The sequence below is a fragment of the Panthera onca genome, chromosome E1 (assembly GCF_046562875.1).
Source record: "Panthera onca isolate mPanOnc1 chromosome E1, mPanOnc1 haplotype 2, whole genome shotgun sequence".
Classification (NCBI taxonomy): domain Eukaryota; kingdom Metazoa; phylum Chordata; class Mammalia; order Carnivora; family Felidae; genus Panthera; species Panthera onca.
The window spans coordinates 56,304,496-56,316,684 of record NC_138352.1 but is presented as its reverse complement, the minus strand read 5'-3'; the positions used below and the strand labels follow the sequence as shown (position 1 = coordinate 56,316,684).

Sequence of the window (12,189 nt, the reverse complement as noted above, 5' to 3'; positions counted from 1 at the left end):
AATACAGAGGCAGATGAGGCAATATATGGAAGAAAACCAAGCAATCATAGTTCCAATCCCAAAGATACCATCACATCGCCATAAGGCAAGACATCTTAACCCCTTCTGCTTCCGGTTTGTCACCTTTTCAGGGTACAAAGTGACAGGGATTAAGAAGTGGCTTAACCCCTTCTGTTTCCGGTTTGTCACCTTTTCAGGGTACAAAGTGACAGGGATTAAGAAGGTTAGATGGAATGATAGATGTAATGATGCTTTTTGAAGGTAAAAGAGTGCACAAATGTTATATTTACAGGTATGAGTTGTCTGTGAACTATACGTTTCCTAATGAAGGAGTAACCCCACAATAAATCTTACCCAGTGAATACCCCCTGTAGGCAGACCATCTGGTTGTATTTCTTCAACCTTGTTAAAACATTGGAAATGTTAACTCTCAGCTCTCACAATCTATTAGCCCTTACCTGCGGCTATAGCCCTCATCAGAATATGCCTTCAGGAATCTGCCTCAATACATCAAACCCTGCCATCAGGCCAGCAGCCTGCCATGAACCACACAGTATACATTTGAGAGAAATACAATCAGTCCTGTGGCTAAGGACAATGGCCAACTTAATCTGATGGTAGCCTTTTCCAACACCTGTCAGAATACTCCAGACTTACAACATGTTCTAATAATGCCCTACCACAGCATTTCTGTTTAAATAATCTAAATGGCAAGAAAAACTATAAAAGAAAATTTTAGCTATCATGTTTGCAGCCCGGATTAATTTCCATGCACTATCTTGGGAAAAACAAAATACAATTTCCTTCATCTCGTTCCCCATGTCCTTTTCCACAAGGTAAGTTGACCCACACACACACCCCCACCCCCCGCCAAGGGCTCAACTTTACAGAGAACCAATTTCAGAATACTGCGGATGTTTTCCTTTTTCTGTTCCTTTATGGAGAGTCTGACACATCTACCAAACCGACAGTAGGAGAAAAGGGTTTGCCAAGTATTTGCACAATTGATTAGAGACACACAGGAATTTCCGCGGTTGTGAAAAAGGAGCTCTGCGTCTTTAAGGCTCCGCGGAGCTCTCGCTCTCTGCTCGACGCAGACAGACCAGCTCTGCCGCAGCGACTCATCCTATCGATAAGGTTCACTTAGCCAAGGTGGAGGATGGGAAAAGAATGGAGCTGTCCCAGCTACTCAATGAGATCAGGGCAAACTATGAAAAGCTCCTCACGAGAAATCAGATAGAGACCGTGCTCTCAACAAGGATCCAGGTAATGATTTCATACAGACAGGCACCTTCCAGGATAAGGAGACAATCCATGTCTATCCAATTCCTGTCCCGGCCTCTCTGAGGTACAGTATTTCCTTTTCAATGCAGCGTCTACTGGGGAAGGAATTTAGGTTTTACTGCAATGTGACTGGACTACAGGGGGAGACGCTCTAATTAGACTATTAAGTGACCATTCAATGAATGTCAATTGATGCATTTGATTTTTGTATCAATTAGGAGGTTACTATCATTAACGAAACATGGGGCCAACATACAATAAAATGGGGCACTCTAACCTCTTTTAGACATCCTTCAGCAAGGAAGTATTTCAAATACCCTTTGAAGATATTACGGAGTTATTTATAGAGATTGTTTAAATAACATCTTTTAATATGGCAAGCTTTCTAGTAAGATTTATTAGCTTGCATACTTTGTAGAAATAAAACTAAGTAAAATATTTCTGAAAGGTTTCCATCATCGTTTTAATGAGCTCAGTTTTATACCAGATTGTTATAAATAGAAATTACCTAAATATGTGAACATGGCATTCGGAAGCAGTGGTATAAATTGGGACAAATCAAAATTCCCCACATTGATAATGACTCCCCACTTATACAGTTTTGCTTGTGTACTACAAGATGAGAAATGTTGATTTCCAATAACATTGTCCAAGTTATTGGACAAGCCATGAACTATTTAAGCACTGAAAAAAAGAGAAAGCCAAGTTAAATAAGGGCTGACTCTCAATTTCATAGACTTACTTTGCTTTAAAGTGACAATCACATTTAGCAACTCATGAATACCTCAAATGTTTAAATAAATGCACAAATAAATAATTTAGAAACAAAAATTTACAAATTCAGGATTTGGGGGATTTTGTTTGTTTGTTCATTTCGTTTACCTATCATATCTGAGTTCAAGTTCTAGTCCAGGCACCGAAATATGGCAAAGAGTGAACTTAAGAACCTCACTGAAAGGGAAAAAATATTTCCAGGAAATCATAGGGCTTTATTTCATTAGCAGTTCATTTTTGGTAACAATATAAATTGCACCTCAGGGTAATATTCTCAGTCTTCACAAAGAATGATCAGTATCCTAAATCAAGCAAAGTCACTGGAATATTTAAGTACTGGAATAGTTCACTCACCTTTTGCAAAGAGAAGGGAAAAAATTAATAGATGACAATTTCTGAAAATTATAGATCAAAGAAACTATTTTGCAATGGTACCAATACAAGTTATCTAGTTTGTAAGTCATGATGCCAAAATGAGTAAATTAAAGTAAAAGGGAAAAGTTGCAGTAACTTGTTTCGAGTCTTCTTAACGTCAGTCTACTTTAGGGGATTTCTTTCAAGGAACTCAGAAATTCAGAGAAGCCTGATTAATTATTACAAAATAAAGAAACATAAGCTTTTGGTGATTCATTGTTGTAGAATAAACTACCCCAAAATTCAATGGATTAAAACGATGGCATTGTCTCTCATGATTCTGTGGGTTGACTGGGTTCAGTGGGGGTGATTCTTCTGCTACATGTGACGTTGGCTGAGACTATAATCATCGTGGGGCACAACTGGGCTAGGACATCCAAGGTGGCTCACTCATGTGTCCGGAACCTCGGCAGGGTGTTTGGGGAAGGCCGGCTCAGCTGAGACCATTGGGTTTGTTTCTCTCTCTCCATCTGGCCTGTGTGTGATCTCTCCAGCAGCGTATCCAGACTTCTTAACGTGCTGGCCCAGAACTCCCAAAAGCACAGGAGTGCAAGTTTTCAGGGCTTCCTAAGGTTTAGGGCTAGAATGGGCACTTCTGCCACATTCTACTGGCTAAAGCAAGACACAGGTCTGCCCAGATTCAGTTTGGAAGGGGACCACACGAGGACATGAATTTGGGGGAGGTGTGGTTCAGTGGAGGCCATCTTGGGACTCCAGCTGCCACGCGAACATAGCTGCCAGTTTCATACACAATCCAAACGACCGGCAGACACGAGCATTGTTATGCTCTCCTATTTCCTAAGTTCTTGACATTCTGTTTTGTAATTGCTCTGGTATGTATTGCTGCTTGACTTTGCCAACATAGCGCTAAGAGCAAGTGATACAACAAACCTAAAGAAATGTATGAATTTTGTTAATGCCTTGCCCTGAAGTTTGTAAACGTTCATTTACTACAATGTTTGCTTTAAAAAATAGCTATTGTGTCATCAAATTAAAATTTTTTATTTCAAAATGCATTTTGATAAAAACATTAAAAAGTTATTTTTGCTTTAAAAATTATACACAATCAATTCCTTCCATTGCTCCTGCTGCTTTTGGGGCCAAATGTTGAGAATTCTGTCAAAAGATACTTTCATTTGATTTGAACATCAGCATAAGAGCATTTAAAGCCAAATATAACATATTCCATTTATTATTTAATATGTCGACATTTAGAAAACAATCTTTAAAGATGTAATTTTTACTACTTCCCTAGATACCCAAGATTAACATGCTTTCCAAAAAGATCATTTGAAAAAGGTAAATCACCAGTGGGTTCTCTTTATACGGAAGTCTATTTTAGAGCTTCTAATGCCTATGATAACTTAATTCTCTAAATTATTCATAATATACTTTCCAGCAGTGTTTAATCCCCATCCATATACCCAGTCCCAGAATTGATTGGTTTAGACTATATGGCTGTTTATCTGCTTTTACAAAGCAGCCTACAAGAAAATATGGGGGGAAATAATAGCTGAGTTTCAATCCTTCTTCCTGAATAATGCCATAAATAATAGAACGGTCAGAATCAGAGGTCTCAAGCTTAGATCCTGCAAGCTGTTACTTTTCATTAAAATAGATGTATTTTTCTCTGCATTTCCTAGACTGTCATAGTAGGAAGAGACTTCTAAGGTTCATCTTATACCTGAGAAAACTAAAGCTCAGCATGCAATCCACTCACTCCCATACCTGATTAATTAGTAACTAAGCACTGGAACACACATTTGAAATTTAACAGGTTAAAGAAAAAATGAGACACCTATATTATGTTTTTAGGATTTACTTTTAAAGGTCTCATTTTCAAGAGTGCTCTTTGTGTCTGTTGTTCTTGGTGGTGGTGGCTTTCTTAAAGCTAGAAGAAGATATGAGCAAAAAAATGGACAAAGACGAAGAGGCTCTAAAAGCAGCTCAAGCAGAACTCAAGGAAGCTCGACGCCAGTGGCACCACCTGCAAGTGGAAATTGAATCTCTCCAGGCGGTGGTGAGAATCATCTTGATCTTAAAAGTGACTGGCCCACTCAGTCCCCAGGCATTTGCTGATTAAGAGACAGAAAGGAATAATGCCTATTAACTTCCAGTGAGAAACTGAAAATCAAGGCCACTGAAATCTATCCCTGGTGCTAGTTCGACTACCCTGCTCCGTCCATCGTGGCCACGGCTATTAGCAATTCACTCGAGGTTTAGTTCACGCCTATAAAAAAGGAAGTAATCCTTGCTTATCATCCTGGGGTTCTCTAATTTCTGGCATGGGAGAACATAGCCTTTTTCGTTATCCAAAGTTGTGACTGTGGGGAGTCTTCTATCTACACCCCTGTGACTTGTAATAGTAAAAAAATATTTAAACGCTTTCCTAACATGCCTTTAAAAGCAGCCTGCTCTGCTTTGACATATGATATGCTACATTTTCAATTTTTTAAAAATCAAAAAATCAGAGTGATAAGTCAGTTACGTTGTAGATTTTTTGTTGTTGTTGTAAGAATTATCACAGGATTCCTTTGAAATAGTACGCTCTCTAGCTATGATTTTTGTCATTTGAGTCATACACAAATTTGTCAGGAAACATCTCTTGCATAAGTGATATACTACGATTGCAAATCTTTAAGAAAGAACATAATCGAATGAAGGCATTACACATCAGATTCAGAAACACATTTTGTTGCACTGATTCACTGATGACAATCTGTATAAAACAGGAAAGGGGCCTTGAAAACTCCCTACATGCCAGCGAGCAGCATTACCAGATGCAGTTGCAAGACCTAGAAGCTGTGATCGAAGGACTAGAAAAAGAGCTACAGGAAGTAAGGCGCGGCATCGAAAAGCAGCTGCAGGAGCACGAGATGCTTCTCAACACAAAGATGAGGCTAGAACAAGAAATCGCCACTTATCGCCGCCTCCTAGAAAAGGAAGAAATCAGGTACCTAATTCCATATACAGTACTTAATGACAAGTGGCCAGAAATACAGAGTCACTTACATCTTTGTTGAGGTAGTTAGAAATCACATCTAAAACCCCAACATTCAGGGCACCTGCATGGCTCAGTTGGTTAAGGTGGGACTCTTGATTTTGGCTTAGATCATGCCCTGCATCAGGCTCTGCACTGACAGTGTGGAGCCTGCTTGAGATTCTGTCTCTCCCTCTCTCTCTCTCTGCCCTTCCCCTGCTCCCTCTCTCTCTCAAAAATAAATAAATATTTTTTTAAGTTCATTAAAAAAAAAAAAAAACCAACATCACCACAGCATGCTCACTGAGTTCCTAAACAAAATAGGATTAAGTAGGCAGAGAACTATTTTCAGCCTCCCAAAATTATGAACAGAATGGCCAAAGTCGGGTACATTAGCTACAAGGAGCGTGTCAAGCCTAGAACAAACTGTAAATAATTCTCAGTTGCTACAAAAATGACCTTTCTTAACTTCCTCATTTTCCTTGCCATTCATCTCTTTTAGAATTAGTCACTGTCTTCCATGGACCACCCACAAAGAAAGCTTGGAAAATTCACCTATGACCACATCTCCCCACCCAAGGCCCACTCCCATCACACATCAAAAGCCAAAATTAATAATGACAATAATAATAATTAATAATAATAATAAAACATGATTATATTACAACCATAAAAAGTTTAGTTCTGAGCACATGTTTTGAAAGTCTTCCAGATGTCCTGATAACAAAAGGTATCAAAATATCACAAGAGAAATTCTTACTAATTTACAGTTTCATAACCTGTAATCACGTATAAGGTCACATGGCTCTGAACACAGCACAACCTCCAATTTTCCGTGTTCCCGTGTTAAGAAACTTTCATTCTTGCTTGCTTCAGAATTCCTAGTCCTCTACAAAATTAGAGGAAACTACTTTAACCTATAAGTCTTGACGTTTATTAAGTGTCTTGACATTTATTAAAGTTTTGGAAAACACAAAGTGAATTCCAAATCTACCGCTTACTAACTGAGGCACACGAGGCAAGTTACTGAACCTCTCTGTGCCTCAGGGTTTTTTCATCCATAAAATGGGAATAATATTACCTACCTCATAGGGTTCCCTTGTGGATTAAATAGATTAATGTTTGTATAGTGCTTAAAAGAGTGCTATATAAACATATACACACATATAATTTGTTATTAAATAAAATAAGTGGTGGTGGATTTTATTAAATGCCTAATCATTCAAGATGATGATAAAGTGGTCTTTAAACCTGTATTCCTTTAATACAACTTAAAACATTTTTGTTATGCTATATTTAAGATACATGAGAAAGCATCAAGAAGAATCTCACAAGCCTCACGTACACACTTCCCCCAGCTCAAGAAATGAAACGTATACAGTATTGTTGCGATCGCTCCACCCCGACCCTAGACACCTAAAGCACATCCCCCCACCTTCTCCTTCTCCCTCAGTCTAACCTGGATCCTGAATTTGATGCTTCTCAGTCTCACACATTCCTTTATACTAATATGTAGGTATGTATCCCTAAGCAAAAAGTGAAGATATTTTGCATGTTATTTTATTATTATTATCTTTTTAATGTTTATTTCTTTGAGAGAGAGAGAGAATGCAAGTGGGGAAGGGGCAGAGAGAGAGGGACACAAGATCTGAAACAGGTTCCAGGCTCTGAACTGTCAGCACAGAACCTGACACAGGGCTCAAACTCACAAACTGTGAGATCATGACCTGGGCCGAAGTCAGACACTTAACCAACTGAGCTACCCAGGTGCCCCGTGTGTTATTTTAACCTTTATAAAATTACCTACAAATTACCTCCCCCCACCCCCACTCAATGTTATACTTGGGAGATTCATCCATAAAGGTACAGTGTACCCTGGGGCGCCTTGGTGGCTCAGTTGGTTAAGCGTCCAACTTGGGCCTAGGTCATGAGCTTGCCATTCCCGAGTTCAAGGTGTACATTGGGCTCTGTGCTGACAGCTCAGAGCCTGGAGCCTGCTTCAGATTCTGTGTCTCCCTCTCTCTGCCCCTTCCCCATCACGCTCTGTCTCTCCGTCTCTGCTTTCTCTCAAAAATAAATAAACATTTTTAAAAATTTTAAAAACGATACAGTGTATCTTTAGCTCATTTATTTTCACTGCTAAGTAGTATTTCCATTGTATGAATATACTACAATTTATCCATTCTCTTACTGGCGAGCATTTGTTTCAATTAAAGGCTAATATGGTCTTGCTTCTATAATATAATTCTTTCCAATTTCAGATACTATGGTTGTATCCAAGGTGAGAAAAAAGAACAAAAACCTACGACAAGTAGAGTTGGTTTTGTTTTACCTTCAGGTGAGTTTCTGATATAAGTAAATGACTTGAAAAGTAAAACGTCATTTATAGGGATTATAAATAAATACTGTACAGTAGCAAAAACAAGCAATGTTTGAGTAAACTTCGACACAGAAATTGACTGTGACTATTATTACAACATTGTGATTGAATGTTTCATGTTAATGTTTACACAGCCATTATAAATGAAATATCTTTCTCAACCAAACTCCCACAAAAGTATGAGAATGAAAAAGTGGAAACAGTGACCAAACAAGCAATACTGAATGGAAATGTTGTGAAGGAAAGCACAGAGGCTCGTGGCACAATTCAGTAAGTAAAATAATTTTGACTAAGAAACAATAATACACACATGCAAAGAAATTAACTTCACTTGTGTAATCTCGGTGATCTTTGCATGTTTCCAAACATAATTTTAATATGCTGTGATTTTTTTAAATCTGACATGACTAGATATATATAAACAAAAACCCAGAGGAAGGAGTACTCAACCCTTAATTCACCATTTTTCTAAAATTATAACCAAAACATGTGAATTGCATAGAATTCCTTGGAAATTATATTCATTTGATTTTTAAAGTATGTAAATTATAAATTTCACTATGTCAATTGTGAGTTATAATTCAAAATGTGTCAGTTATGAACTATGCAAATTTCTTGATTTCTTTTTCATATGGAATATATATTAGGTATTTTTAATAGATCCATCCTTCTTTATATGGAAAGGTTTATTTTATCATTTCAGGACAGAGAAAGTGGATGAAGTTATTAAGGAATGGGAAGGCTCCTTCTTTAAAGACAACCCTCGATTAAGGAAAAAATCTGTTTCTCTTCGTTTTGACCTTCATTTAGCAGCCACTGATGAAGGGTGTTTACAGACTAAGCAGGATAATCTACCAGATATAGAAGTCAGGCTTATCATGAGAAGATCATGTAGTATCCCCTCTATCAAACCTCCATCCGGAGCTAATTAATCCAAAGACAATATTTGACTTGATTTGAAAATGACATTAGGGTGGACCAAGGGTAGGCCATAGGGTAGGCCATACTGATCACCCTCTGTCCCAATTATTAAGTATGTATGTTATGATCAATGTGCAATTCTCTTCAGAAAACAAACAGTAAGGAACAAAATTTCTCTGAATCTAATTATGGATGTACTCTTTGAAGAGGGGGAGCTTAAAAATAAAATCAGAAATTCAGTATGGTTTCTATTTTATTTGCTCCACATAGTCTTCTCTTTTTTCCTTGAAATGTTATCGGAGACTGTAAGTGTTAAGCTGGCTTAAATCTTTGAAATTTCACTCAACTGGCCAAAAATTCTAGGGAAAAAGAACAGTTTGTTTAAGTATGATTGTATCACATTAAGAATCCTACTAACTTATGCATCATTATTCCATGACTGGTTATATCTAAAAAGATTTTTCTACTTAGAAAGGAAAACAATTATAAACAAACTTTTAAAGAGGGCTCACTATTCACATAACTAAAAAAAACTTTTTTTGAGACAATTATTTGCACACTTAGAAAAAAAACAGTTACTTTCCATGAGCAGTTCTGAGCAAGCTATAGAACACACCCCTCGCTAATTTGATGATTAAATAAAATTAAGTTAATCTTCATACAAAAGCTTTTTGTAACCATTATCTGATTTCCAGAAGAGTAACTTTATTCAAAGAACTTGAAGGTTGTGTCCTCCCCCACAAAAAAATCAGAAGGCCAGCGGCACAAACAAAAGATGAAAATCTCGTTGCTATGGTTACTAGAATAGTTCTCCAATCTCACCATCCCAACTTTTCCATCTGTCAAGCTCAATGTGACTAATTTGGATATTCAGTGTGAGCATTAGATAAGATACTATAAAAAGTATTATAAATATTTCTTGCAATCATTTATGTGAACTATGATAACAGTACTGTTATCTAAGCTATTTGCAGGATTTATGTTTTTAAATTGTTCAAACTGTAATAAATATGGACAGAAAATATATTTGTGAATAAGTCAAGTATTGTTGCAAAGTTTTTTAAACAACCTAATTTGTTTAATACAGGCATATTTATTTATTTTAAGACCTTAAATAATAATACCTGTTTTAAAACATTAGAAATTTATAGGCTATCACTTTTTTTCTAAGCAGAAAAAATGTTGAGTACAACTCACCATACTTTTTCCCAGCTAAAGTGTCATATAAGGGCTACAGCTCATTTAGCATTTTTAGTATAGCCTCTGTAATCTCCCTCTCTCTCTGTCTCTATTATTTCAAACAGAACAAAATGTATATTTTAACCAGGAGAAAATTGTGTTAAATAATCTTTAACATAATACAGGGATATAAAATTTTAAATTTTCTTTTTCAATTACTTTAGATTCCTTTTAGCCTGTCTTATCCTATTTAGCAGAAGGGATGATTTTGTTTTGTCAAGGATACAATGGCACGTTAAATGCTTATTCTTGTGCAAGCGTCTGACATAAAATACATCCTGTACATAAGTGTTTTCATTCAATATTAGTTACATGCTATGCTACAAACTTTATCAATGCTTTGGAAAAATGCAATCGTATAAGCTATTGTATTAAAGTTACTATACTAAGCAACAGTAAGCATAATAAAACAATGTATCCAGCGTAATCTATATGCAGTGTTAAAAACAGTACTGGGCGTCATGAATGTAACTGCTTGTTATAGTAATTCCACTATGCAGCTCTTGTGTGTATAACATGTACATTTTAAAATACAGTACTTGACTTTATAAAAAAGTTTTATTTGCTTTGGGGTATTTTAAATTGGGATATGAATTTACCAGAGTAAATGATACCACTACAATAAAAAAAAAAAACCTGAAACATGAACTTGAAAGTTGCATTTTATTTGAGTGTGATACATTGTATTAAGTTTAACTGTTCTGATATTATTAGCTCACTTGGGGAATGAAGAAATGTGCAAGCATGGTGGAGACAGAACAGTTTTTATACTTTTTTTGGCAAAAGAGAAGTTAAGAATGGTATAGTCGAATAAATGGTATATTCTAATTAAGAGAATCAAAATAATCCCACCATCCTGGGAAAAGTGTAACAGTAGCTATAATTTGCAAAATGTTTACTCTGCCCTTGGCACTGTACTCAGCAAAGTTGTACATAATCTCCAAATTTTACAGCAGTCCTACAAGATTTTATCCTCATTTTACGGTGAATAGAACTTAATATTCTGGAGTCTCTGACTTTTGTATATGTCAAAATACAAATACAAAAGTAAAGAATGATTCCAATTACTAACGATTATAGGATCCTAGCCCAGGCACCATCACTAATTCCCCATGTGACCAGAAAGGAATTACTTGAGTCCCCTAAGCCTCAGTGTTCACACTTGAAAACAAAGGAAAGGTGATGCTTGGCAATATTCCTACCTTGATTACAGCACAGAGTTGTTTGAAATAATATATGTGCGAAAATATTTGACAAAGCACTACTCAAATATACAATGCCATTTGGATGAAAATTGTCATTGGGAATTTGTGAGGACAGTTATAGCTGATGGTGATTAAGTAATAGTTCAAAACACAAACGGTGAAGAAATTTTCCAAATTCTTCAACTGCTGCTAAATTATTCTTTCCCAGTGAGTTACCTAATTTGAACTGTTCTACCATGATAGTTTTCAAATTACAAAAGTGTTCTCTAAAGTAAAAAAAAAAAAAAAATGCTTAAATTAATTTGAAAGTGTCAAGTGGAAATGTATTATGGAGAGGAGGAGCCAAGATGGCAGAACAGCATGGAAGGTTTTTTGTGTGTCTCGCGTCCATGAAATACAGCCAGATCAATGCTAAGCCATCCTGCACACCTAGAAAACTGATTTGAGGATTAACATAACAATCTGCACAACCTAAACCCCAGAACTCAGCAGGTACGGATGCAGAGAGGTGAACTGGGGGAGAGAGAAGCCACGGAGGGCAAGGAGCCGCTTTTTCATGTAAAGAGAGGATGGAGACGGGGGGATACAGGAAAAGCACCCCCCAAAAGCAGCTGGAGAGAAAGTGGAAAAGTAGAAACAGCCTCAGGGACTGAACTAAAAAGGGAGAAAGGAGAAAGGAGAGGGTTGAAATTCTATTAAGACTCTATAGAGTCTGAAACGCCACAGCTCGATACCTGGTGGTGCTCTGGTGAGAAGGGCGAATCCCCAGGAGCAGAATGAAGTCTGGAGGGTCTTCGAGCCACACAGGGAGCGGCGGTTCCCCTGCTGGGCGGACACCTGGTAGAGGCTGTGTGGGTCCCCCAAAGGGAAGGACCCAGTGGACCCGGGAGAACAACCACATTCGCTGGTGCTGGAACAAAGTTGCTGGGGGTGAAGCCCGGTGCCAGATGCACTTTGTGATTTGCCATAATCCCTGAAATGCTGCTGCTACA

General features: G+C 37.3%; 1 protein-coding gene across 4 annotated transcripts; it reads left to right on the top strand.

The window, feature by feature from the left end:
* Window positions 1–1,054: 1,054 nt before the first annotated feature.
* KRT222 (keratin 222) lies at window positions 1,055–10,328 on the top strand. 4 transcript variants are annotated; one of them, XM_060646124.3, is made up of 6 exons: window positions 1,055–1,266; window positions 4,364–4,492; window positions 5,205–5,425; window positions 7,714–7,790; window positions 7,967–8,102; window positions 8,536–10,328. In XM_060646124.3, exons 1-6 carry the CDS (start codon window positions 1,171–1,173, stop codon window positions 8,762–8,764), a joined length of 888 nt encoding a protein of 295 aa, XP_060502107.1. In that variant the 5' UTR covers window positions 1,055–1,170; the 3' UTR covers window positions 8,765–10,328. The 4 variants fall into 4 exon arrangements, with proteins under 4 accessions (XP_060502107.1, XP_060502110.1, XP_060502109.1 ...); XM_060646127.3 differs by having other exon boundaries at window positions 1,056–1,266; window positions 4,368–4,492; XM_060646126.3 differs by having other exon boundaries at window positions 1,056–1,348; window positions 4,368–4,492.
* The last annotated feature ends 1,861 nt before the right edge of the window (window positions 10,329–12,189 follow it).

Excerpts from the sequence above, each read along its gene's own strand:
- KRT222 (XM_060646124.3), top strand. The coding sequence starts at position 1,171 with ATGGAGCTGTCCCAGCTACTCAATGAGATCAGGGCAAACTATGAAAAG. Across the intron at positions 1,267-4,363 it reads TGCTCTCAACAAGGATCCAG|CTAGAAGAAGATATGAGCAA; the intron begins GTAATGATTTCA and ends GCTTTCTTAAAG. Across the intron at positions 4,493-5,204 it reads TTGAATCTCTCCAGGCGGTG|GAAAGGGGCCTTGAAAACTC; the intron begins GTGAGAATCATC and ends TGTATAAAACAG.